Source organism: Cynoglossus semilaevis, chromosome 1, assembly GCF_000523025.1.
Source record: "Cynoglossus semilaevis isolate Cse_v1.0 chromosome 1, Cse_v1.0, whole genome shotgun sequence".
NCBI lineage: Eukaryota > Metazoa > Chordata > Actinopteri > Pleuronectiformes > Cynoglossidae > Cynoglossus > Cynoglossus semilaevis.
Window position 1 is genome coordinate 18,300,497 of NC_024307.1, and position 27,131 is coordinate 18,327,627.

At 40.8% G+C, this 27,131-nt stretch overlaps 1 protein-coding gene across 1 annotated transcript; it reads left to right on the forward strand.

Annotated features, from left to right (window-relative positions):
- Positions 1 to 458: 458 nt before the first annotated feature.
- On the forward strand, positions 459 to 26,986 carry eif2ak3 (eukaryotic translation initiation factor 2-alpha kinase 3). Its single transcript, XM_008316135.3, has 18 exons — positions 459 to 1,593; positions 11,958 to 12,087; positions 16,921 to 17,115; positions 17,756 to 17,886; positions 18,296 to 18,566; positions 18,650 to 18,815; positions 19,629 to 19,754; positions 19,979 to 20,101; positions 20,184 to 20,410; positions 20,536 to 20,648; positions 21,095 to 21,217; positions 21,429 to 21,578; positions 21,811 to 22,393; positions 22,637 to 22,810; positions 23,035 to 23,208; positions 23,583 to 23,684; positions 23,793 to 23,855; positions 24,663 to 26,986. The coding sequence occupies exons 1-18, from the start codon at positions 1,265 to 1,267 to the stop codon at positions 24,843 to 24,845; spliced, it is 3,363 nt and encodes a 1,120-aa protein (XP_008314357.1). The 5' UTR covers positions 459 to 1,264; the 3' UTR covers positions 24,846 to 26,986.
- The last annotated feature ends 145 nt before the right edge of the window (positions 26,987 to 27,131 follow it).

Below are 27,131 nucleotides of genomic sequence, written 5' to 3' on the forward strand. Positions count from 1 at the left end.
TGTGTCACTAGATGTAAAACATTATTAACAATTATTTCAAAACCCCTCAAATAACTGTGGTGCTTGTATCAACATCAAGCAGGACGTAAAAACAAAGTTTTGCGTCCATTTCAACGTCTAGCTTTTCCCATCAGAATAAAATAGGAATTTGTGAAAGTAAGTTTAATAACGAACATAGATTTAATCGACGCCACCGAATGCAGACAGTTATATCGGATGTTTGTTTGTTTTTTTTTTCATGCTGGCTTCACCTTTCTATTTCTTTGTTTATGGGGTGTTTATCGTTTCTCGCACAGCTGCCACTCAAACCTATTCTATATCTATTTGATCAACTCCAATCTATCATGCTATCAAATTACAGAAATACGTTGTTTGTGCTTAATAAACATGGAAAAAGGACAAATATTAAAAAAACAACAAATATTGTTCATGGAATGACCGATATTATATCATCGCTCTTCCTGTTTGTTGGAGAAAACTCGTGATGAGGAACCGGAAGCGTTCTGTTCTCCGCTCCTCCGCAGCCACGTTGGTATTTTAGGTCGGATTTGTTTTGGCAACTGCTTATGATTGACTGCTGAACAAACGAATCGGCGCCTTATTTTAGCCAACAGTTGAAAAGCTTCACCAATAGCGATGAATAAGCATGTATTTTCTTTCTCATAGGGCATAGTGTGATTTTTTTCCACCAATCATGTCCATCGCCGCAGTGACGTCACTCGGATTATTTTACGTCACCTTATTTCGCTCTCACTCTCTGGTTGTGTGGCAGTTATCCGTGCGCATGCTTATTATTGACTGACAGCGGATCAACCAATCAACTTAAGCGTTTTGGAGGCTGGCATATTTTGGGCCCACCTTTTTGAGTGACAGACAAGTCAACCACTTACGTTCTGCTTAGTGTTCGAGCTGCAATGACTTACGTCAAAGCTGTCCATAGGGGAACAGTTTCGGTGGACGTTTGGGTTTTACTGTCCAATCGTAGAGCCGAGATGGGGCGGGCCTTGTGGTTACCAGGGTAGGAAGAGTGAAGTATGAAGGGAATAGCATGGAGTCCCAGTGGCTGTTTATGTTTACTTAAAGAACATACTTTGAATGGACGTTAAAAAACACTCCGTGGACTACTTTACTGCTTTTATATTACATAGTTTTGTTGCACACTTTTGTAGTTTTTTTTTTTGTCTTTTTGATGTGAATCTTCAAAAGAGGACTTTGTAAGAGTGACATGTAAATCTTCTGTTACACTAATGTGCCAGTCTTACAAATGGAAAGGGGGCTTCTCTCTGGAAACGTGAGCATTACCCTGCTGCTCTTGCTGCTCCTGAACGCAACCACCAGCTTTGGCTTCGGGACCTCGCACCCTCGGGGCTCCGCTATCCTGCGGGAGCCGCAGCCAAGCGGCCGGACTGTGGATTCTATCTCGGCGGAGGATGGTGCAGCAGCATCGGGGGCAGTGATGGAGCAGCGCCGAATAGAGAACGTGGCTGCCTCGGTGTCCGGGGCAGATGTTACAGTTGAGGACGACGACAATGGTTCAGCCGGAGATGCGGAGGAAACCTATGGAGAGAGCAACGGGAACGTTCGAGCGACCAGGTAGTTTTCATTTATTTTTTATTTTTGAATAAAAGTTTTAAACCAACTTAAATTGTCTGAACATACTCACAATTAGCCAATTTCTCACATTTATTCTGAACCTTAAAAAGTAAAGCACGATTTTACGCATTTAAAAATGTAAATATTAAATATCATTTGGTGTGAAACATTTTTGTATTCTTCCGCCATTGCAACGTCTTAACGTATCTGCTTCTCGAAACGTCGTTTTAAACTCTCTTAAACTCGCATAACATTCTACAAGTGATAAAGGACACGTAACCCAGAATCAAACAGGTCAACTGTCACAACACAAATCATCAAAGTTGTATTTGAAAACCTGCTACTTTAATTACATGTCCGATAATGGGAGCAATGTTGGGATCGACATTTCGAAAATAAACGTATTGAACATAGTCCCGGAATCAAAGCGATGGATTGTTTAATGTTGTTTTTTTTAAGCAACGATTTAAAAAAAAAAAGATTAAATTAATGTGTACGCCCCAGCGTGTCAATATACGGAAGACCACATTCAGCATGTTTCATTTAAGGAACAGAAACCCACAAACTGGTTTATGATTGGTTTACTGTGTTAATGTGAACGAAAAGATAGTAGTTATGACCAGTGAAGTGAAGGAAGACCCTGCTAAAAATATTGAATATATTTTATTTGAAGGCTAGACTTCTCTGACCACAGAGTCGTCTCTCTTTGAAAGAGCAGTACAAGTCCTGGAACATGGAATGTTTGTTAAACCTATGTTAATGTTATAGCGAAAAGATTAATTATCCAAATAACAATATAGAGTTTAATGACTAAAGGTTTCGAGTGATTTCTTTTTCATATGTGCTTCAACATGATGTGACACAATATTAAGTTTCAGGGATCTGTGTTAATAATTGAAGAATTTAAAATAAAAACAACCACAAAAGAAATAATTAAGCTAAAAAATATACAAAATACCAGTGTTTTTTAATTTTTACTAACAGTAATGAGCAGCATGACACAAGTGTTACTTTCTTTAAAATTGCTGCATTAATAGCTGCATTTTAGACCCAATTCTCTTTTTGGCAACCTGGATATCACGTAACATTCTTAGCTTGATGAAGCTCATCAGACAAATTTAAGACAAAGACAGAAGTTAATTGTATGCATTGTTAGAAAAGGCGTCTAGCGTTTATTGTTTTGCTAGTTACTGGTTTTGCATCCACTGTGTTTACAAACAGACAGAAGCAAAATGTTGTGGAAGCTTTAGCAAAACTATTTGAATTCAATTATTTGTATAGTCTATGTATTTTTGAAATATTACAGCCATTAACCATGATGTCAGAAAGTATTTTCTGGGTAATCCCTTATATTCACAATAACTTGGGATTTTCCTTCTGTACAAAAAACATTTTCTTTTAGCGCGTTCTTGAAACAAGCATCGTCAACCGGATTTCGGGTGCTATACTATCACTTGAACTAGCATACAGCATACATACTATAGTTTAGTCATTTTTACTAGGACACTTTTTTATTTAAGGTACATGGTATCTATCAAAATGTCATAAAATGTCCTGGAGGTTTTGTTGGCTCCATTAGTTGTGAGTTTTCTTAGGAGGAGATTCCATCATTCACGGTATCATGTCTGATATAAGTAGTTTTATTTGAATCCTTGGCCATTAAAATAAAATTATAAAGCTTAATTGTCAGCACTTTGGCTCATAGTCTTTTGTAGTACTACCTCTGGAATGGAACTGTTTTGGAACTGAAGTACAGAACTGTTTCTAGACATCATGTGAGTGTGTGTCACTTCATAAACCTGTTCATAAAATCAGATCAGTTTATTATGTGTTGTTCTTTCTCTGTCTTCTCTCTCACTGAAAAGTAAACATCCAGACGATTGTCTGTTCACATACCTGTGATATAAGTGAAGCACAGAGTTTTGTTACACAGAGGTGTGTCACTGACTTGAACCAACATTCTCCAATTCCGTAATCGTGTGAGGATTTTTCCAGAAGCTTCTAATACTTTGTCCTCCTGCTGCTTCTGTCCAAACCAGAGTTCTCCACCAGCCTCAGTGTGTCACCTATTGATTTTGTCTGCCTTGGTCCAATACCTGCCTTAGACATCTAATGTGCTCTGTATTTTTTCAACTCAAAGCCCATTAATTTTATTTTTTTTCCCCAAAAAACTCAGAAAATTACATATTTTTTCTGGCCGTGCTCTAGTCCCGAGAATCATTGTTATTTTATTAGATGTTGGTGTTGAAGCAGATCTGCTCCCTCACTAAATTATTCTCTGTGTGGACTCTTAAATGTGCAGCCGTCTGACATTCACGTTACACACTGATCAAAGTAAATGATGGAGTTGAAAACATTGTAGAGAGTTGATGATGTCGGTGCACTTTCTACTCTTCCACTAAATCTTTCAGCTACTGTACTTTCTTTGGGTTAGAGACTGAACTATTTTGCCTCTTAGCCATTAACTTTTTTGAATCTTTGAAGCCCTTTTTAGAACAACATTGAGCTCATTATCTTTTCACTTTTATCTATACTAAACAAACAAAGGCCCTTTACTGTTTTAAGGTTAAGATTCTCAATTGAGATTAGTTTATTTTCATAAATCTTTACAAATGAGATAATAGTTGTTTCAATATTTTTCAGTATTATAATAAATGATGCAGTAAAGTCAGCCGGCAATCACTCTGTTTATCCACTGTGTTTGTGTGTTAGGTACCAGGAGTTTTGCCTAAACCATATTTAAGACACTTGTTTCCACCATGTTGAGAGTGGGTGGTAAAGATCATACAAATAAGTTCTTGCATTGCACTAAAAGTTCCATGACTTGCTCTGTGGTCCCAGGTTCTGTCTTGAGACGTCAGTGCACAGTTCTTAGTACCTGTTTATGCAGTAAAAAGATGTGAACTTCCTGACACTGTCTTTAGCCTCTATCTGCTTTGTTGAAAAACACTTGTAGTTCCTTTAGTTACTGAGACACAGAGGTGACATTTACTGTACATTGACACATCCCTGAACCTACTTCTATACAGATATAAATGACAAAACTTGCTGTTAAACATAGATAGTATAAGTGATAGTATAAGTTTGTTTCCACAGTCTGAGGTGAAAATGTGCTGCAGCAGAAAAAGTACTCCTGCTGCTGGTCACACCCTGACACTGTTACTGTTACTGCTCGGTTCTTTGCCTGCATCGATTCATCTCCCCGCATCTGTCACTTTCTGCTGCGTCCTCCCTCCCTTCCTCACTTTGTCACTGTCTTCATCCTCCTCTTTATCTTTTTCTCCTCTCCAGAGCTTTTCTCCATCTGCTAGACTCCTCCTGACATGCACATAATACATTATTACAGAAATATCCAAACTTTTTAACATCAGGTCCAAATTCCAGAAGTCTCCTCTTGAGGTTCTTCAGACTAGCCCAGGATTTTACCATCATATTCACTGCATTCAAACCTTTATTTAGAACAGAACAGTTTAACCCTTAGAACATAAATAATTGTTTGTCTTGAAGGCACTTCATAAAAGCTAGAGCTGGTAAAAACCATGTCTAGAAAAGCTAAATGTTAGCTCGGAGATCAGTACAGTCAAGGCAAAACTAATTTCCCTGTCAGGATGTTCACAAAATGATAGAGAGGAGTTTGAGGAGCTAATTAGCAACTAGCCAACCAAAGTAAAAAAAAAACAACTTAAATTGGGCTAAAGGCTCACATTTTTAGTAAATTATATTTTCCAGAGTAGTGGAAAAAGTAAACCGTTTACTAGTTTTATTAGTTTTTTTTTTTTTTCATCTTGTGTCTTTCTGTCTGATTCTTCTTTGTTTTTCATTGATTGTCTTTGTCCCTCCTCCTCATCTCTCACCATCTTTACCTTCCCACGTTCACATCATCTCTTGAGGATTCTCACTACTCCACGCTCTGTTTCCATCCATCTGCCAGGAGACTTGTTGTTGAACTTTGGAAATATCACCAGGAATCAGACGTGTGATTTTAGTCTGTGGTTACCATCAAAGTCAATCACTTCCTTAAAATGTCAGAGAACACACTTAAAATAACAGCTGGGAAAAATACTTATACTATATTTTACTTTACTTATACTTTTTTCCTTAAATTGTAAACAGGATATAGAACATATCGTAAAGTCAACCACTGTCGGTGACAGACTGTGAACCTGGATAGGTGTGAGGATATAAATCATCTCCTAAGCCCAGAGGAACGAGGTCAGCTGTTTGGAAACAAAACACCTCTCTTCTTTGTAACCTTCAAGGCTGCTGTTTACTCACTTTAACTCTTCTCCTCCACCTCCACCAACACCACCTGTGATAACGAGTAGCAGCCTAGTGATGATAAGCCCACAACACATCTGTGTCTGGGAAGAAAACAAAGCTGTGTTTTCATGACATGGTACTAGAACCTTTTTTTTAACCAAGAACCACTTATCAGTTGAATAGTCCTAGAAGAATCTTCCTCACAACTCCATCAGGCAGTATTTGTTATGTTTTATTATGTTTTTGTCTTGGCTTTGTCAGTAAAAACTCTAAAAATCTCATGCTCTTTTATAAGTCTTTTCTGTTGTACTGTACTATGGTGTGTTTGTACTTTACGTTGTTTTGTTTTCAAAAATTATGATTTAATTTCATCCCTAGCCTGTGACGTTTGACACATTTGCTTGTCTGTCTCTTCTCCTCTATTGCCATTTCTCCTATATTTCTGCTTCATTATATTCTGTTTTCTCTTCTATTTCCGTGTCCTCCTATATTCCTATTTCCTCTGACTCCTTCATGTTCACTCCTGTCTCTCTACTGTGATCCACAGATTTATTTTTATTTGAAGACCAGAGAGAGAGACGAGGACAGAGAAGTTGCTCTGCCTGTGTTTCCTGTCACATGTATAAATATTAAACCACCTCAGCTTTGATCTGTTCTTCACTCAGTGTCAGGAGCAGCACTGATGTCAGCTGACGACTGTCACCTCACTTTTAACTCTGCTGTCTGTATGTTTCCAACTACACTCTGGGGACTCGCTGTTTACACCTGTCTGTGTGTGTTCTGTGTGTGTGCGTGCACACGGCTCTGCATACATGTGTTTGTGAATCATACATGTGAAGACTCTGCCAGATTTGATTTTCCTCTGGGGCCTCCAGGGCCTCAGGGAGCACTTGGAGGTGAGAGGAGCAAGGACAGCAGCTTTGTTTGAACATGAAAACCTCCTCCTCCAGCTCCTTCTGCTCCTGCAGGCCCTGCAGGGGCCATGGCTGTTCTGTTTAGGGCCGCCATCCTCTCTGACTGGCTCTTACCTGCCTACTGCTTAGCAACAGCCAATCATTTGAGCCGGCCAACTTGTTGGCCAATTGTGTCGGAGCAAGAAGCTGGTGCTCAGAATTTGAGTTGGCCGCATGGGTCTGGTTCTAGTTAGGTGAGGAAGGAGAGGAGGAAACAGGAGGAGGAGGAGGAGAGCAAAGTCCTGACAGTTTTTTCCTCCTCCCTGTTTGCTTTTTGAGGAGCTGCTCCTTGTAACCAGGCAGGAGGATGTTGTGGGTTTTATTAATAGAAACTGTCCCTAAAATAACAGGTCAGGGTGAAGTTGTTTGAACTCCTCCTGAGAAGACTGAAATGAATTGTCTCAAACAAAAAGATCCTTTAACCCAGATTAAATCATCTCTGTTACATTATTTGTCCTGTACATCTTGATAGTTGTAGACAGTGGTTCTATGAGTCTTTTGGAATTGTAGTTGAAAAAAAAGGTTGATATTAGTTTTTTTTTTTTTTTAACTGTGGTTGTTCAACACTAAGTTTGTCATAAAAAATAATGACTCCTGTTCACTTTCAACACGTAAAAATAAGTTTACTCTTAGTGGCTGTGCTCATGGGACCATGGCCTGTGTTAAGAAATTGCTGACTGTGAATTAATTCCTGTCATTTCAGAAATAAATATTTATTTGGTCAAATACCAACAAAAAGATCACAGGTCAACAACACCTCCACTCATCTTTAATATTATTATCTAAATGTTCCAGCTCTTCCCTGACCCTGTTCATCGTCACAGTGAAGATCTGAGTGTCTTCACGTCTGTCTCCTGTCTTTCACTGTCTGCAGACCAAACACCAAGGTCTATAGCAGCAGACGTCTGTCACAGTATGTTCTCACAGATGTTTGTGTGAGGCAGCTGCCGTGGCTGTTCTCTGGTTGGTGCTTATTTTGGTGAGGTCTTTGGGACATGTTCTGCAGCACTGCAGTCTGGGTGGGGCACAGGAGGAAGAGGTGGACTGGTGGAGAGAAGAAAGAAAGGGAGGGAGAAGAGAACAAAAACAAGTAGTTAGCTGAGAGATAGTCGGACCACGCTGTCTTGTTTTCACTCTGGATGGTTCTCACTGCTTAGCAACAACCAATCACAATCTTAAAGGAGAGCTGCTGTCCTGCCAATCAGCTGCTCGGGATGTGGCGCCATGCAGTTTGGATTTTTTTGCACACGTGTGTGTGTGTGTGTGCGTGTGTTTAAGTGAAGCCACACCTTTTGTCTCTGCTGCAGTGACCCTCATTGACATGAGCTACAGATAAGAGGCAGAGTGTGTGTCATTATTTTCACTTAATTTTAGTGAACACACACAAAAAAACTTGAATTCAGGAATTGTTTAACTGTCAAATTCAGGTTGTGTCCGAATAACTGACTCAGTGTTACAAAAAGTTTTAAACCTGATCATATTTTATGTGTCCTATGTGTGAAATGTGTCTGAGTGAAATGGAAAAAGACTCTCGTCACGTTGACAAATATTTGACAGAATTTACTTAAACTTTCTTTTATAAAATGACAATAACAGATGTAACTGTCAAGCCATAATATATATATATATATATATATATATATATATATCCCGCTCAGGATATATATATATATATTTATATATTTATATATAATATATATATATATATATATCATTACAATTGTATAAACCTAGGGTTCAATAACAGGACATGTCACACCAGATTCAACTACATTAACAGAGAATTTGTTTCATATTGTCTTTAACATTTTGCCTTTTTTAATCTGTAACTCTCTGTGACCCGACTGAACACTTAAGTCACAGCACTGAAGTTTTTAAAACTCTGGTGATTTGATGTTTTCATTTGAATTGGTGAACAGTGTGTGACACCTCAATTTCCACGCTGAAGATTTCTCCCCTCTGCTGCCCTGACTCCTGACCCCCAGTGAAAAAGAATGCACTGTTCCTGCAGCTGCTGGAATCGCTGGGTGCGGCCAACTCAGAGCTGCATCCATAACTTCGACACCACGTGCTGCACACGCTCTCATATTTTTGTCCTGCCTCCCTGTGGTGGTGCAGCATGGCAGCAGGACTCCACCCCTGTGTTGTTGGACTGCTCGCTGTTGCATGGTTACAAACAGTTCTGAACCGTGGTTGGCTCGCAATCTGCAAATCTGGGCTCCCATTGGCTGAGTTGTGAGGAAAATCATCACTCTCACTGGCTGTCAGAAAATGTCTGCAGCGCTGTGATTGGTCCAGCTCAGCAGATCTAGCTGCTTGGAGACTGAGGCCTGTGTAAACATCCTGCTTGTTTCCTGTCAATGAAGCATGTTTACCAGCAGCAGCAGTTTTACCTGTGTGTGTGTGTGTGTGTTTGTGTGTGCGTGGGTTGTGCGTGCGCGTTTGCAGACTGAGGCTGTGAGTCTCTGAGGAGCAGAGAGTCTGCTGAGAACCGGTCTAATTGGCTCCCTGCTCCTCCACATACTGTACCCAGTTCTGTTATGACACTTTTGACAGCGGTACAGGCCGCCACGCTAACAACCCTCAGCTCTGCCGATGCTCCTGGCTGCTCTGTTTCTTTCTTCCTCTTCATTCTCTATTCCTACGTCTTCTTCAGGCTCTCCTCTGCTCCCGTTTGTCACTGTTGGCAGCAGTGCCTCGGGCTACATGTTCTCCCTGTGGTGAGGAGCAGAGCAGCAGCATCTCGGGGCTCAGTGGTGGAAAATAAATTGCCTTGTTTGCTAAGTGATCCACTTGGCCTCAGTGTTTTCTTTAGACTTTGGAATTAGACTTTACTGATGGATTTATTATTAGTTCTCTCTCAAGCAACATGTTACCTCCTCAACAGTCATAGCACCTAAAGTTGTTCAGTCAAGTCCACCCCCCGCCCCCATTCTCAGTCTGCTCCTCCCATCCTTTATCGTGACTACAAAGAGTCCACAGAGGTCTTTGATCAGCCTTTTCCTCAACCATCTCTGAACTTTCTTCACTTTAGTTAAACAGTGTGACACTGAGGGGTGGGAGTGAAGGAGGTGGCCTGAGCAAAGGCCATTGTAACTCCCGCCCTCTTACACAACCACCTGCTTAGCAACAACCAATCAGCCTAATATTTTGGCAGCTTCTATCCACCAATGGTGAGGACCAGAGCGGGCTTCAGTGCTCTGTTTTTATTGGCAGATGAGTTTAAAAAAAACATTGGGGTTTTTTTTCTTCTCAGTGCTCTTCACTTTAGTGCTGGTAGTGAGACTGATAATGCTTAGAGCAGATTTGAGAAGATAATCTGAGCTTTGATGGGGCTGAAAGACACATGGCTCATTACTTTTAACTGATTCTATTTGCATTTTTAACCAAACCCTCAGCCCTGCTTGAACTGAAGCAGTGAGTGAAACCACTCTGGTGAACCATCAGACAGAGCTTCCACATATCGATCAAAAACAATCAATTTCCTAGTTGTTCTAAAGCTTACACATCCTCCTTAGGTGTTCAATATGTGAAATCAATCAGTGAATTAAAGCTGATCAGTATCAGTTCACCCCTTTGTACACACGGGGGCTTAAAGGCTAATGTGCTGTTTTGTAAAGTCTTTACATCACTTTTTTAAAATTGATTTCTACACACACACACACACACACACCAGCCCATCAGTTTATAAATCCGAAATAACAAGCTAGGTTTACATATGAAGGCCAAGGCCAAGTTTATTATAAAGCATAAACATGTTTTATACAATGTACAACACAGTGCAAAAGTCTAAGGTAAGAGTGTTGGTGGAAAAACATTTAATATTTTGTGGAATAATCTGCACAGTGAGAAATATATTGAGTGCATACATAATATGTCTAGAAGTTTGTACAGAAAAAAAAGAGTTGAACAAACACAGATATCGGCACATTTATATTTCCTTCTTCTCTGTAAGAACCACTGTGAGAGGTTTTTTTTTTTCTCCCCTACCACTGCTGCTGCTTTGTTGCCCTCAGGAGAGGCAGGCAGCTAAAGCCCCATATGCCCCGGTGGCAGAGGGAGGGAGGTGTCTCCAGTGTGAAATTCTTCTCTGAGACACAGACTCTGCAGCTTAAATAGAGTCAAGAGTCCAGTTTGACAGCAAGTCCTCCAGACAGATTTAGATCAATATCCAGTAGGAGGAGGAGGAGGAGTAGGAGGAGGATCCTGCTGGAGCCCTGGACATGACTGACATTCACTGCAGCAGGAGGGTGGTGTCTCATCTGTCTTCAAATGAGACTGAAGAAATTAATAAAACAAATATGGGGGAAAACTGTTGTAAAAATGAAGAAAAATGTTTTTTTTTTTAACTATGGCCAACAAGTATAATTTGCTCTGCTTTTAGATCTCAGGTTATAAACCTCTAAGTAATATAATATTAATAATAAAACACTACCAAACCAATCATAACTCTGGTTCACTTAACTGTGTTAAGTCAAGATCCATTACAGTTACAGTTATACATCAATTAATCAATATCTAATCAATTAGAACACAGTCCATTGGAGTATCTCACTAAATGTTCTCCTGATATTTTAGTACATTATTGTAAAATCAAAACTGGGTGATGTTGATTTTTAAAGGTGAAGTCTGCATTTTTCTCAAATTTGGTACATTGTTTTATCAGCACTGGGCACAGAGCTCTTCTTCCTTGGCCTGTAGATGGTGATACATACACTATTTTCCACTGTATCCAAGAAGGGAACTCCATTAAAGCCATATTACTGTAGTAGCCTGCTGGTGTCTAACATATTAGCAATGTTTTAATGGCATGCTAGCACATCTTGTCTTACTCAAAGTACAATAAAAGTAGTCATTCAAAGATCTGTGTTTTGTAGTAGTTTTGAACCTTCAGATCTGCTCTTGTCTAAAAGAATGGTTTAATTATGCTGAAGGTCACAGTCATGTCTAATGGAGTCTGAACCAGAGAGACAAAGACACTGTGACACCTCTGCTGTTGGATTTTTAATATGAGAGAAATCTCATCATCATCATCTCCTCATGTTCTTGTTGCCTTTGTCTCACCATGGTTTAGGACTAAATGGCCTGTGCATAAACACACACATTGTGTACAGAACACTTGCACTAACAGCTGCGTCTTTGAACCCACAGGTCTCTGGTCATCATCAGCACTCTGGATGGTCGGATCTCTGCTCTGGATCCTCACAACAACGGCAGGAAGCAGTGGGACATGGATGTGGGCTCAGGAAGTCTCGTTTCCTCCACCCTAAGCAAACCTGAGGTAGAGCATCTCTTTTGTTTTTTTTGTTTGTTTGTTTTTTTAACAAGAAAATCTAATTGTTGACCCTCTGATGAGGGTGAAAGTTTTGTAGGTGGCAGGCTGTAGGTCCATCTCCTCAGTGAGGAGGTGTCAGTCTCAGGTTCCAGCGTTGGTCTGCGTCTGTGTGAACTGGTCGTTCAGTGAACAGCAGACTGACGTTCCAGTCATGTTTACATTCACTTCATGTATAAAAGACGTGCACCCCCACATGAATGTGTGAGTGTGTTATGCCTGGAGGATAAACGTCTTTGTTGAAGGTTGCGTTTTTATTTATTTTTTTATTTTTTACAGACAGAAGCTTTTGAATGTTTACAGAGGCTTAAACTGCCCACATTCACACACTGCGAGTGAAACGATGCCAACAGCAGAGAGCTGGTGTGTGAAAAAAGGACTGTGGATGGTGTTGCAGGTTTACTTTGATCTGGACTGACTGGGTTTGATAGTTTTTGCCTGAGGGAAGCAGCCTGTGATGCTAATGAGGGTCCGGGGTGGTTGCTGAGGCTGCTTTAATTTGAGTTTGAGAGTAACAAACCCTTTGACTGTGCTAGAGTTTGAACACATATCTGTGGGTGATGTCAGTTCATTGAGATAAATGCTGCCGTATTAGCCTAGATGAAAACATCACATAATAATCTCTACGACTGAAAGAATGTTGACAACATTTGGTTTAAGAACTGCACCTGCAAATAAAATGTTTGTTTATCCCTGTAGTTAAGAGTTTATAGAGTGAACTGAGTTTGTTGTTGGCAGCAAACAAATCAACAACCTACTTTTTTTTTAAAAATCAGCTGCTAAACTAACAGAGTTTTTGGATCAAAAGGTAGAGATGGTAAAAATCTGGACTAAACATTTTACAATACATATGTTTGGATTTTGCACAGCATTAGATTTTCATTCAAAGGCTTTAGAATTGTTTGTCCTTTCCTTTAATAATTAAACAACAGCAGCAGCAACAGCAGCAAGTGGATGTATTCAGTAACGAGGTGAGAATGTGGGTGAAACATCAGTTAAATGTGGTGTAAAAAAGTAATCAAAATCTCCAGAGCTTTTTCTGTGCCCCTGGAGAAGACTGAAGTTATAGAATTCATCAGTCTTTTATATCAGAACTCCTCGGAGGGTAGAATGTGGAGAACCCCTGAAGGCTCCTCCAAGCACTTACAGATTGTTCTGCAGCTACAGAGGTTCCACATTTGACCAAGCTGTGTTTTTCCACACCTGTATATGAGTATGTTTAACTCTGTGTCAGTGGGAGTTTTATTTCACTAAATATTTACAATCGTCAGTTTTATGTGATTTTATTAGTTAAAGTGATCTGGTGTCACACACCTACATTTGAGTTTTCGTGGACTCTGCTAACCCTTCCCTATTTCTCACAAAGTCATAATTTAGCGTATCTGTATTTAATGTTTCCACTTACTTTATTTTTGGTTATATTAAATTAGAATTATATCTTTAGTTATATTGTTGTTTTCTAACCTTTGTCTATATTAAATCCCCGTTTTTGCTACAGTCTTTACATTTATTCTTTTATATATATATATATATATATATATTTTTTTTTACTTTTGCTTGTGGTTAACTAACCTAAGAAAAAAATCCGATCAAATGTTCACATTTAATCTGTTCAAAACTTGAATTTCTCCTGTACAAACTGAACTAATGATGCTGTCTGGAATTAAAGCTCATCCTTCAGTCATTCCTATCTTCCTTCTGTTCCTCAGCATCATGTCATCAGCAAATATGCTGAGACTGAAGGGGTAGAATGAGGAGAGAGTCTCAGTGTGAACTCACTGACCTGCTGTGACGTTGGTTCTTATGATTTGTGTGTGTGTGTGTGTGTGTGTGTGTGTGTTTAGCCCACACTGGTAGAAGTTTAAATAAGTGTTTAAACCCAGCAGTGCTCATTCTGCTCCAAGTAACCTGCACGCCCTGTCTGCTGACTCTGTTTTTTTTTCTTTTTTATCCCATGGGGGGGTAAACAACTCTATCTACCTCCATTTACAACCCCAGTGACTCTAGCAACAGTTTCATTGGTGCTTCCTAAGTCCCAGAGACACCAGTCTGCTCAGTGATTAGAGGCTGGGGGGTCCTGCCGCCGTGCCATTGGCTGGCCTCAGAATGTTGTTGAGGAAGCAGCCAGTCACCTGCTGCATCCACACACACAGAGGGTGTGCGCGTGTGCATGTGTGTAAATGTGTGTAAGCGCATGTGTTTGTCCTGTTGGTGGAGGCAGGGACGGTGCAGCATAAACAGCATTGTCTGCAGAAAAAGAAGCCATCACTTCAAAGTGTGTGTAGAGCGGGAGGTGTGTGTGTGTCGGAGTGATTAAGTGCCAGTGTGGAGTGAGTCATGCTCTGAGGGCGGGGTCAAAGCGATGAAGACGAGGTGGTGGGTGGTGATTAGTAAGGTTGAGGTAATGCTTCATTCTGCAGATGATGTCATCAGACCATAGACAATAGACACACATGGACCTGCATACCTCTGCTGTCACGCTGTATTACAGTGTGACTGATGGCTCACACTGGTACATCACAGCCCACTGAGTATCTCGTCGCGGTGACTGATGTGACATGTGTTTATTGGTCCAACACAATGACCCACCGTAGTGTAGTGTGGACCGACACATGAGTATCAGTTGGAAGGAAACTCTGATCGTGTCTGTACCCTGTAGACAGACTGTAGATGAGTCAGAGCTGTGCACACGTATGAATCCAGAACAGTTCTAAAACCTCTCCTTGGTATTCTCGGTTGTCACACGTTTAGGTTTTAACTCCATTTAGTGACAACTATCTAATAATAGAAGGATGGCTATTGGCTGTTCTCCAGCAGTGTAAGTGTGAGTGTGGAAGTTCTATTGTCTGTTGATGCGACCCTTCAGTTGATTGGAGAACTGTCCAAGTTGATGATTGGTGCTGATTGGCTTGAGCTCACCCACCTACCTGAAAATAGTAAAATGTCAAATGCTAAATGAATGATAATGAAGAACCTGTTCACGATAAATTGTTTAGAGGTAAGAATTTGACTCTGAATATGATACTCTGAAATATTCACAGGAGAATGAGCTTTCATTTTCACCTATTTGTTTATTGTTTGTATTCTGAAGACCAAGGATTATTATTAGATAATTAGGCAAGACAAAGAACAGAGACATGATGTTTTTAATTAATTTATAATGCATCCGTCAAAGAACGCTTTCACATTACCTTTGATCTTTTTTTTCTTCTCCCAGTTTTCCCCCTCCTCCTCCTACTCCTCCTTTATCTTCTACTCGAACATTTCTCTCTGTAATGTAAATATTTGTGTCCTTGATCCACTTAACAGATTCCTATTTGAAGGCCACGTACTAGGCTGTAAACAGTATCAACTCCAAGAGACTTTTAATTCTTTAAAGTGCTTCGTCTGAGCCACGATAACAACACATCGTTCATCAGGCCTGATGCCAACAGTCGTTAAACTCCTGACTCTGAAGTGGACGATATTGACTTTCTCCTCATTTAATCCACATTAAAACATAAAAAAGATGAATGTTGGATTTATGTAACTGCAGTGTGAACGGTGAAAGAGTCTGAGGTCACAGCTAATGTTGTAAGTGTATAAATGATGAGGTCTGGGTTGGAAGGCTGAGGAAACATTCCTTACACACACTACATACATAGAGACTCCCTCCGTTCTTCTCCTTCTGTTAACTTTATAGAAGTATAGTTGATGAGTATGGTCCACGACCTGACCCACTCTGTGGGCTGCTCGTGTAAACCACGTGTTCTCTACTGCTCATGAATATGATGGTTTTGTCAGACCAACATTTGGTCTAGACTTCAGTCTGCTCAAGACGTCTTCAGTCTGGATCTGACCTCTCCAGGCTTTTCTAGAGCTCCTCAGTCTAGTTCAGTCTTCTTCGGTCTGCTTGTCTTCAGGTATCTCTAGTGCAGATAGTCTGCTCCTTCTCCCTGTTTTTAGTCCTTTCTCCTCTGCTACACCAACCAACCTCTTGTTAACAGCTCTACATGAAGACATCATATCTATCCTTCTGTGCATGTGGACGTCTGTCTGTGCAGGTGGACATGTTGGACAAGAGCAGCAGCTCAGATAAAAACAGACCAGGGTTAAATGATGCGTGAAAACCGGAGCAGATGGATGAAGGTTTCAGGAGCAGGATGACTCATAATAATCCTTAAACCTCTGTCAGCCAGACAGAGGTGATGAGATGTCATGGTCACTCTCCTCCTCCCCCTATACTGCTCTATTCACTTTCTAAATTTATCCTGCTTTTTTTCTCCTGGACCCCCGCACACGCACCTCCCTCTCCCTTTCATGAATGATGACATCATCTCTGCTCCGGGCTGTGCTGTTGAGTAAATCATTCCACCACCTGCTGCTCACGACCGGATTGTTGTAAATCCATCACAAAGCCACTACGCTGACCTTAATAGAGTCTGATTGGATTTTCTTTAACACTGTAATCAACCTGTGTCAGGCGGCATGTCATTCAAGCAAAAGTGTCAATGCACAGGATCAGGATTCTCTACAACCTGCTTCGATGTCATTGAGCCGTTTCATAGATCAGTGATGTCCTTAAACATGAGCACATGCTATAACCACAATACAGCTGATAGTGTAGAATGAAAGCTAACCTGCAGGAAAAACCTAAATAAGACATGGCTAAAGGTTAATTAGGTTATTCCAGAATTAGCCTACACACACACACACACATATATCAGATAAAAATGTTCCTGTGCTGCCCTGCTTGTACTTTTTCCACAAACAGTCATACATTCAAAACATTCTGTTTTGCAGGTGTTTGGTAATAAAGTGGTGATTCCATCACTGGACGGTGCCTTGTTCCAGTGGAACCGGGACAGAGAGAGTATGGAGGCGGTGCCTTTCAGTGTGGAATCACTGCTGGACTCGTCCTACAGAATCGGAGAGGACACAGTCCTGGTGGGAGGAAAATCACTCACTACCTACGGCCTAGGAGCGTACACAGGCAAAGTGAGTCAAACATTACCCAAAAAATATTAATATATTTAAATCAAATCAGTGGCGCTTTGGCCCAGAGGCAATGTCTCTGTCATTGGTTTAGAACCCCAGGGTTCACCTCCTGGGAAAGATCCAGTCCCTGTTAGGGCGGTTGGTACCTTCCAGTGGACTCACCATAGCTGGCTGAGAAATTGTAACAATCTTGCCATGACTAGCTACAAATTAGCATGGGATTAGATAAGATAGGTTTAGGTTCACACACATGTTTTACAAATTTCTTCAAAAGTAAGCCAAATTAGCTACTGAATTAGGCTAAAGATAATTAGATCCTAACATTAAAAAACACCACATGTTTAACAAAATCTCCAAAAATAAGGCTTTGTGTTTTCTTATGTAAGCAAATAATTAACACGCAAATTACATCATGCTAGCAAAACTGCAAAAAGTTGTGGAAAAGTTAGCTTGGATGGACTTAGACAAATGTTCTAAGTTAATAACAATAAACAGTTAGCTGGTGAGTATTAAAGGTCAGCAAAATGTGCCCAAGAAACTGCTGTAATGATGATTAAAAAGGTTGTCTGACCTCTTACTTAAATTAAATAATAACCTAATGATCTGTTTGTGTGTGTTTGTGTGTGTGTGTCCTCCTTAGCTGCGGTACATCTGCTCCACCGTAGGCTGCAGTCAGTGGGGGAGCCAGGAGTCAGAGTCAGAGGATGTTCTCCTGCTGCAGAGGACACAGAAGACTGTCAGAGCCATCAGACCCAGATCAGGGACAGAAAAGTGAGTTTGATCCAGTCAGCCTGCCAGTGCTCATGACTTCATTCCATCATCAGTCCTTCTCTTCATCAGTCAGTCTGATGAGCCTCTGCTCTCTGTTCCATCCAACACAGCAGAGCAGACTCATGACTTTATTTATTGCAGTAAAAAAATAACACGGGGATCTGAATTTAAATTAATCTGAAACCAAAGACACACTGATGCCAAACATGGAGCCAGCTCCTTTTAACCCTGCTGTTGTAGAGAATGGACTCTGTTGTCTGTGTAGGTTTTCAGTCATCCAGGTCATTTAATCCAAAAATAGTTACATCGAGGGCAACTTGACAAAAAAGCCTATTTCGTCCAGTTGCCCTTGATGTAACTATTTTTGAATGGACTCTGTTGTAATATTTTTATCTTCTGTTGTTAAAAGGTGGAACTTCAGTGTTGGAAACTTCCAGCTGAAGATGGTTCCCGAGGCTCAGACTGGGATGAACTTCCTGGAAGGAGAAGTAGCAAACGGTGATGGCTGGAAGGAGAGTCTGCGGATAATCACAGATGAACCCAAAGAACGAGAGCAGATGGAAAACCAGAAGCACCAGCAGAACCATAATCTAGACCTTGTCATCAAGGTGTCAGTTCCTGACTGGAAAGTGATGGCGTTTAGCCCTGAGCCTGATGGTCAGCTGATCTGGGAGCAGCAGGTTAGACTCTGAGGGACTTGATTTGAACCTCTATAACTCTGGTGTGATCAGTATCAGCTGATTCTGGATCTCCTCATTTGCAGTTTTGCACACCCATCGCTTCAGCCTGGTTGGTGGGTGGAGGCAAAGTCACACCCATCAGTCTGTTTGACGACACAGGCTATAGCAATCAGTCAGAGATGGATGAGGAGGATGAAGATGGTGATGTGGAGAAGAGCAGTGAAGCAGCGGAGTCCAGCGTCTACTTAGGTCTGTTCAATAGTAGAATCTTTACAGTTCACAAAAGGCAGTGTATAACTTTGTGAGACGTTGTAATTTAAGAACGTTCTTCACCCTTAAGGTGCAGAAAGGACTAAAGGGGAGAAATAAGATGCAATCAAAGGAATTTTAAGATCAAATTCAGAGACTATAATCCTTGACTACGTGCTAATTTCTGACCCTGGTGTACCTGGGTAGTGCACTGTGTTATTGTTCTTTTACTCTTGACATTGTACATCCACCTATTTAAACAAAATGACTGGTTCTCTGGTTCATATTGTCATCCAATTAGATGAGTCCGTTCAAATGCTTCGTCCATATGCTTTCTCCTTTATGAACAGTAGCTGATCGACTTTCTCATTTGTATTAGCAGCCCAATACAGAATCATCACTGACATATTGCAGCAGCATGAACTCTCTCCAGACTCAGTCTTCTGTCTACAGCTGGGTGACAGCTTGTTAGCTGAGACTTCACATACATACACCACACGTATCAGTTTTTGTTTTTTTTTAAACACATTTTTTCGTCTAAATGCCATGGCTCCTCTTCTATATTTGGCTGAATGACGCTTTAGTTTCTAAACTCAGTTTGGCCACAGCTGCAGGTTCAGTTATTTCTGTCCAAGTTGTACACATGTGGTTGTTAGAACGTCTAACCTTCTCTGGTTGCTATTACCACTGTAGTAATTTTTAAGGTCACTGACAGCTCTACCATGTGCACATTTTATCTCTTGTGACTTGGGTTTTTCATACCAACCTTTAACCAACAAATATGTTTGACTTCCTGTGTCCTGATACCAACAGGGATGTTTAACGGGCAGCTATACCTGCAGTCCTCAGTCCAGATCACTGACAAGTTTCCATCCAAAGCTATCACATCAGAGAAGAGTGTCATCCCAGTTCCCAGGGTTAAATGGAAACCACTCGTCCGTAAGTTCTGCTAGGGTTAAAAAGATAATGAACAAAGATCCCTGTATACATGTAACAGCTCATATAATTTCATGTATTCTTAATACAATTATTCAACTATTTAACAGACAAAGCCATACTATACATACTATATTTAATCCACTGACCCTGAAGAAGTCATCAATCCTGTTTTTGTTTCTGACTTTCTGACCCTGAAGAAGTCATCAATCCTGTCTTTGACACAGATTCTCCCTCCCGTACCCCAGCTCTGGTTGGCTCTGATGAATTAGACAAGTGTCTGAACAACGACAAGTTTTCTCACCAGGAGTACAGTAATGGAGCTCTGTCAATCCTTCAGTATCCATACGGTAAGAACCTGCTCCAGAACATGAGCTAGAAAAACATATTGAATCAAACCCAAACCCCACTGACTGCTCCATTTCCTCCTAGACAATGGCTACTACCTACACTACAACAAACGGTACCGAGGGAAACGGGACGACTCTGTGAGTCTGATCAAAGGGAACGTAGCCGGACCTGACAGTCTCAGAAAAGACCTGTTTCTGCTGCTGCCCTGGTTGAAGGAGATCATCTGCACCATTGTTTTCTGTATCGTGGCCACCACCTGCATCGTCAGGAAGTTCTTCCACCCCTCTGTTCCTGCCCCCTATGTCAGGGTAAGAGCAGCAGCTTTATTGTCAGGACTACTCTTTTGTCCACAACACATGTTTTAGTGTTTTCAGAATGACATCAGTTATAGTTGTTATGCTGATTAGTGATTTCCTCCTCCTTTTTTTTAAAGCAACGTAAGGAGTCTGAGACTCAGTGCCAGACAGATAATAAGTTTGAGCTCCAAGTGGTGGAGAACAAAGAACCGGTCTGTACTGAGAACCGATCAGCGGAGTATGTATCCAGGTATGTCAACTAGGACACACTCTACTTTTCATCTTGATTTTATGAGAATCTGTGCTGCTGCTAATGACAGTCTAAAGTCTCAGCCCTGTTACCATAGTGAGGACTAGTCCTTTAGTTCACTCTGGACAGTGATGAGTGTGAGTCACAAATATGTGAATGGAAGCTGATTTCTCTACAATGACAGTGACCTTGGCCTCCTCAGGCTGCGTCTGGCTCAAGGTCTTAGTGTCATTGTACATAAGTGTCAGCTTGATTATTAGCAATACTTATATAATACTTATTAACTTTCTTGTGCACTGACTTGTCACTCATCCTGTTCATTGGTTTCTGGCTGGCATATAGACTTTAGGTACATTGCTGCCACCTTCAGGCTGGAGTGTACACCAGCGTTACAGACCAGGAATTATAGAACTGAAAACTCAGTCTAACTGTCCTTTTCTCCTCAGGTATCTAACTGACTTTGAGCCAGTGCAGTGTCTGGGGCGTGGTGGCTTTGGTGTGGTGTTTGAAGCTAGGAACAAAGTAGACGATTGTCACTACGCTATTAAAAGGATCCGTCTTCCCAACAGGTGGCGCCTCACACTAGCCTTCACAGCCTTTTGTTTTTTTGTTTCAACTTTGCTCCTGTTTTATGTTTTTTTTTAATTGATTATATTGTTTAAATGTAATAACCTCTAGTCATCCGTCGGTCGTGGTAAAGGAATGTATGGTTGGTTGATTGATTGATTGAGTGACTGATTGATTGGTTTAGTGATTCATTGACTTTTTCAATTTTCTCAGAGAACTTGCTCGTGAGAAGGTGATGCGAGAGGTGAAGGCTCTGGCCAAACTAGAGCATCCGGGGATTATTCGCTACTTCAATGCCTGGCAGGAGAGTCCACCTGAGGACTGGCAGGAGGAGATGGACAAGAGGTCCATGAAGGACAGCAGGTGACTGAGCTGTTATAGGATTATGTCCAAAAGTTTTGAGACAATGGAACATAGCAACCATAGAGAATCGATACTGTCCCCTACTAGAGCAATACTCCAAATGTCCTATTACATTGGATAAACAAACCACCATACACTTATAGTGAAACATGAATAATCACAGATAAATGATGTTCATGGTATATATTTTTAAATCTCTGTGTATTCTACTAACCAATATTACTTTTTTCAGTACTACTGACTGGCCAATGAGCTGCCGTGACCACATGGACGCACTTTCAGTCAAAGTACCTGTGTCCAGCTCTGTGTCCCCTGCGTGTGGACATGCAGGAGACGTCCTGGACTCCTGCACTGATCCACGTGGGTTGTTGTCCAGCAGCACAGGTGGAGCAGTGGCGGCAGCAAGTTTTGGTGTGGATGACAGTGACATGTCTTTCCACCCTCTCCTGGGTCAGGACAGTCTCATGTCAGAGCGGGACAGTCAGGCCGACCCTGACGCAGAGGCCTCAGACACTCCACACTCCTTTGAGCTTTGTTCTCCCAGAGGCCCCAGCGACTGCACCTCCTCCTCCTTTGACATTGTTTTTGAGGACTCGGGCTGCGACCGCGATGCTGAGGCGGACACTGATTCTGTCACATCACGAGGAGGAGGAGTGAGTCCTGGAGCAGTGACAGAGAAGAACACCTTATCTTCATCACACACCAGGAAACAAGAATCTGCTCCACCCTCATCTTCAACACTAAACAGACCCACATCATTGGCACTGGGTCTGCCCACAAACCCCCCAACACAGCGAGTTCAGCCGTCTCCAAAGGTCAGATTCTCAACACAACAGACGTAACACTGAGAATTTAGAATTTGCCAGTAATACAGAAAAAAATTATAAATAAAGCTAAGAAACATTACAGCTTATCTATAACTTAGAAAATAAAGAAGTTAAATAGCGTAATTAATTACCTTGGAAATAAGAAGTTAGACTACAGCTGACAAACATTTTCATTGATCTGAAATGTCCCTGAATCAGAGATGTTGATAACATGTAGGTATCTGTCTGCAGGTTTACTTGTACATTCAGATGCAATTGTGCAGGAAGGAAAACTTGAAGGACTGGATGTCTCAGCGTTGCTTTCCAGAGCAGAGAGAACACAACCAGTGCCTGGATATTTTCCTGCAGATTGCTGAAGCTGTGGACTTCCTGCACAGTAAAGGACTGATGCACAGAGACCTGAAGGTAACACAGACAGACTCATCCACTCACTCACTCATTACACATGTGGTCTAACCTTTAGCAGGACCTTGTATACTATATTTCTTCAATTCTGTGACATATTTGTCAGTTTACTGACAGTGAAATATTTGTACACAGTGTGATTAGCTGACCATGTCTATGGCTTAAAAGAAGGACAGAGTAACAATAAATGAGATGATAATCTGACTTCTTCTCACCCTCTGCAGCCCTCCAACATCTTCTTTACCATGGATGACGTGGTGAAGGTTGGAGACCTTGGTCTGGTCACAGCCATGGACCAGGAGGACGATGAAGATGATCCCAGCGTCCTGACACCGGCACCATTGCTGACCAGACACACGGGTCAGGTGGGAACCAAGCTGTACATGAGTCCAGAGCAGGTGAGAACAGAAGACCTCCGCTAACTACCTCAATAAGTAATTAACTCATTCACTGACTAACAGACCAACTGACTATCTCTCTGAATGACCGGCTCACTGATTAACTCAATGACTCACATTATAGACATACTGACTGTCTCACTCAAAAAATAAAAATAAGTAAATACATTTGTACTATATTGATCCCATATTTGGGAAATTGTTGTGTTAGCAGCACATATGCTGTTAACAGGCTAACCCTAGCAAGAGCCAAGCATGTGGTTCCTCTGGGACACTATACACACTACACTATAGAACTGACTAATTCACTCTTTGACTGACTCACTGACTCAGTTATTGACTGACTCACTCTTTTGTCTTCTTCTTTTCTGCAGCTCTCTGGGAAATCGTACTCCCACAAAGTGGATATTTACTCTCTGGGTCTGATCTTGTTTGAGCTGCTCCATCCTTTCAGGACACAGATGGAGAGAGTCAGAGTGAGTCAGCACCACACAAACACACATGGGCACACACTCTTTTTTGCAGATCACCATCTGGGCTCCACTCACAGGTGTGTTTTGTTCTGTTCTGTCCCTGTTTTTCAGACACTGATGGAGGTGAGGCTGCTCCGCTTCCCTGAGCTATTCTCCAAAAACAACCAGCAGGAGGTCAGTATTGATACACTGCTGCCACCTACTGGCTTCCTTTACTAACTGCAGCACAGATGAGCTCGTGTTCTGTCATGTGTCTTAATCTAACATTGAACTCTGACCTCAGATCAGAGTATTGAGTCCATCTGGCCCAGCAGTATAGAACATGTGTTCTACTAAAATTAACCCAGCATCTGCTCTGGTTCTGTTGCCTTGTTTACCTGGCCTAATGAGATTAACATAATCCCACACCATAATCTGTTGTTCTCCAACACCAAAAATAACCTCACAAAGTAATCCCACCCTGACCCCACAACCAGTCAAATTTTTCTATTTTAGGTGACGTCAAACACATGGTTCTTCTCCTGGCCATGAGACAACCATTTTCTGGCACTGGCTTCCATCACTAGTTTTAGTCTCTGAAGTAGACAAGTGGAACATTCGATCAAGACTAGACCTATATATTTATATATATTCATATATATTTGTCTGTATTATATCTATTTGTTTATTGAAGGTTTGTACTTAAGTTTTTATTATTTTTATTTTGTATTACATTTTTTTAGTTAAAATTTTGTGTGACCTAAAAAACCTAAAAGATATTTTAATCTCAATGAGACTAAAAATTAAAATTAAAGTAAAATTAAAGCTAAAAAAGATAAATAAATATAACTCCAGTAATTCCAGACCTTGCAATGCAAGGCAAAATACATTTAATGTATTTAAATGAAGCCTGTCAACAACAGGTGAATGAGTGGAATTTAAACTACTAGATGAAAGTGACTCATGTGGAACATCTCTGTCCTGTCCCTTCTCTGTCCACAGCTGACCATGGTCCGCAGCATGTTGTCACTCAGTCCCAGTGAGCGTCCTGAAGCAGTAGAAATCACCGGAACTCCAATCTTCCAGGACCTGGAGCTGCCTTGTCAACTGGCTGTGAGGCAGCGATCTAGAACCTACAGCTCCTCTTCCATGGGTCGACCGACACGACAAACATCAAACAACTGAAGATGATGAGAACTTTTTTTCTGTTACCACACCAGAACCAACAAACATATTGAAGAACTCAGCAAGTGTAAACCCTGATCCTACTGGTACTGACTCATCCACATCATCCTCAGCAAGTTTAATCACAGGTGGAAGAAAAATGACGGAATTGGCAGATGTTGCGTTGCCTTTAGAACCAGAATCTGAGCAGCAGATGGATCATCAAAAGTGATTATTTTGTTCTCATTGATAAAGTGACAGACACTGCTGAGACCTGTTCTTAGTTTGTCAGTGATTCTTTGACTTGTGCTGAACCTCGGGCACCAAACAATATCTGAGGAGACTGCAAGAAGAGGCCTTTGATCCTTGATCATTTTCTCCACCAGTAAGAGGAGCTGATGACAGCTACAAGCACCGACTGGTGTTCCTGACACCGGAGATGCCTGATGTGAAAACCAAAAATATTATCTGTTGGGTTTTTTTTTTTCTTACTGTTTTTTTCCTTAAAGAAACTAAAAATGTGGATTTAATTTGAATTGACCCTAGTCCACAGCAACTTCTGGGTGAAAGTTGTTATTTTTTTTTTGTTTTTTTTTTTGTCTGTATCAGATGGTTCTGGTCCAGGTGTAAAGTGTGAGATGTTCTTGCAGCTGGTTTGTCCAGGACTTTTGACAAGAGCAGTTCTTTCTGAAACGCCTGTTATTTTTTGTACATAAATGAAAGAACAAATAATGTTAATATCTTTAACCATAAAGAGGGAAATAATGATGATCAATCATGTACATTAGGTAACGAGGGAGCTGGTGCTTGTAAATGGCCTTTTCATGAAACGACTGTAGGACGATAGGACAAAATAATTGTTTGAAAAACAAGTACCACAAATCATTTTCAGGAAATGAATAGTTCTTTCTTACAGTGTAGAGAAATTTCATTAGAGATAATACAAATGAGTTCCTCTAACACAACTGTTTTACGACCCCTAGTGGGGAGCTGGACCTGATGTAGGTCATGTGACCCTGACTCCAGCCTTGTCTTCAGCTGAGAGGGCGAAAAACATGACCTGATAGAAATGAACTAATAACATTTAAAAAATGATTGTAATTTTTCTAAGAATCTTCTCACTTTTATAAGATAATAATAGTAGTAATAATGTGTTTTTTTTATTCTACAGTTGGTTTCTGTTGTTTTCTGTTTACTGTGACAGTGTCTTGTACAGTCAGAGTGTCATCCATCACTGTAAATGGGCTTTGACCTGACGTTATTTTGTGAAGGACAGTACTTTGATGCTGTCACTTGCATCCAATCATGTAGTTTTCAGATAGTTTTGTCTTTGTTTACCTACAGAAGTCAGTTACGATACATACTGTGACTCAGTTTGAGGTAGGACCACAAAGTTGAAACCTTGGTGAAGACACATCATCTAGTCTAGTGAGATCCTCAATGAGGGTGGAGAACCTGCAAAGTAAAAACGACAGCTTCTCTTTGTCACTCACAAACACAAGGTTTAGATAAGAAATGTTTACTGTTAAAACCCTTTGGTTTAAAGCCTTAAAATATTTAAATGGAAGAGTTTTGACTGTGATTATTTCGCACTGCCCGTGGGGGGTTGTGTGTTGGATTCCTACTGCATGCTAATGTACACCTGAGCAAGACACTCAACCATTGTCTACTGTACTCATCAGTCTCTACGTTCTTTAAAACCCTAGATACATGTGTTCTGCTCCTACTGGACAATCTGCTGTCAATCCTGCACTGTGTCCTCTCATGTGTCCTGCTTTAGTCTTTATTTCCTTTAAGTAGGATCAGAAATGAATGAAACTGAAAACTGAGAAAATGTTGCCGATATTAGAAACTGAAATTTAACAGCAGTTATTTCCTCCACCTGTGGAGCTACTGTATGTGTGTTTGGTTGTGGTCACTTGTCAGAGTCTCTGGTCTGAACATGTGGTCAGGTTATCTGATGCACAAAGTCTGTCCTCGATCCAGGAAGAATTGTAAATATGTCAGTTTGCTTTATTTATGTCTGGATGCAGCGATCAATCCTTCTTGGGTTGGTGTTATTATGATTGTTATTATAATGAATGCGCCTCCTATCATGAAGCGTGTTGGATCCTAATGACTTCTTACAAGTCTAAATTTAATAAACTCTACTTTACCCTTTGTACAGTTGGTGTGGAGTCTGTGTTAGACACTTTTACCTGTGTCCTGGATTAGGTTTTTGATTTATTAATTAATCCGTTGGATTAGGATTAGATGGTGAATTTAAAAATCTTTTTGTGGAACTGTTTTTAAATGGTGTCCTATGGA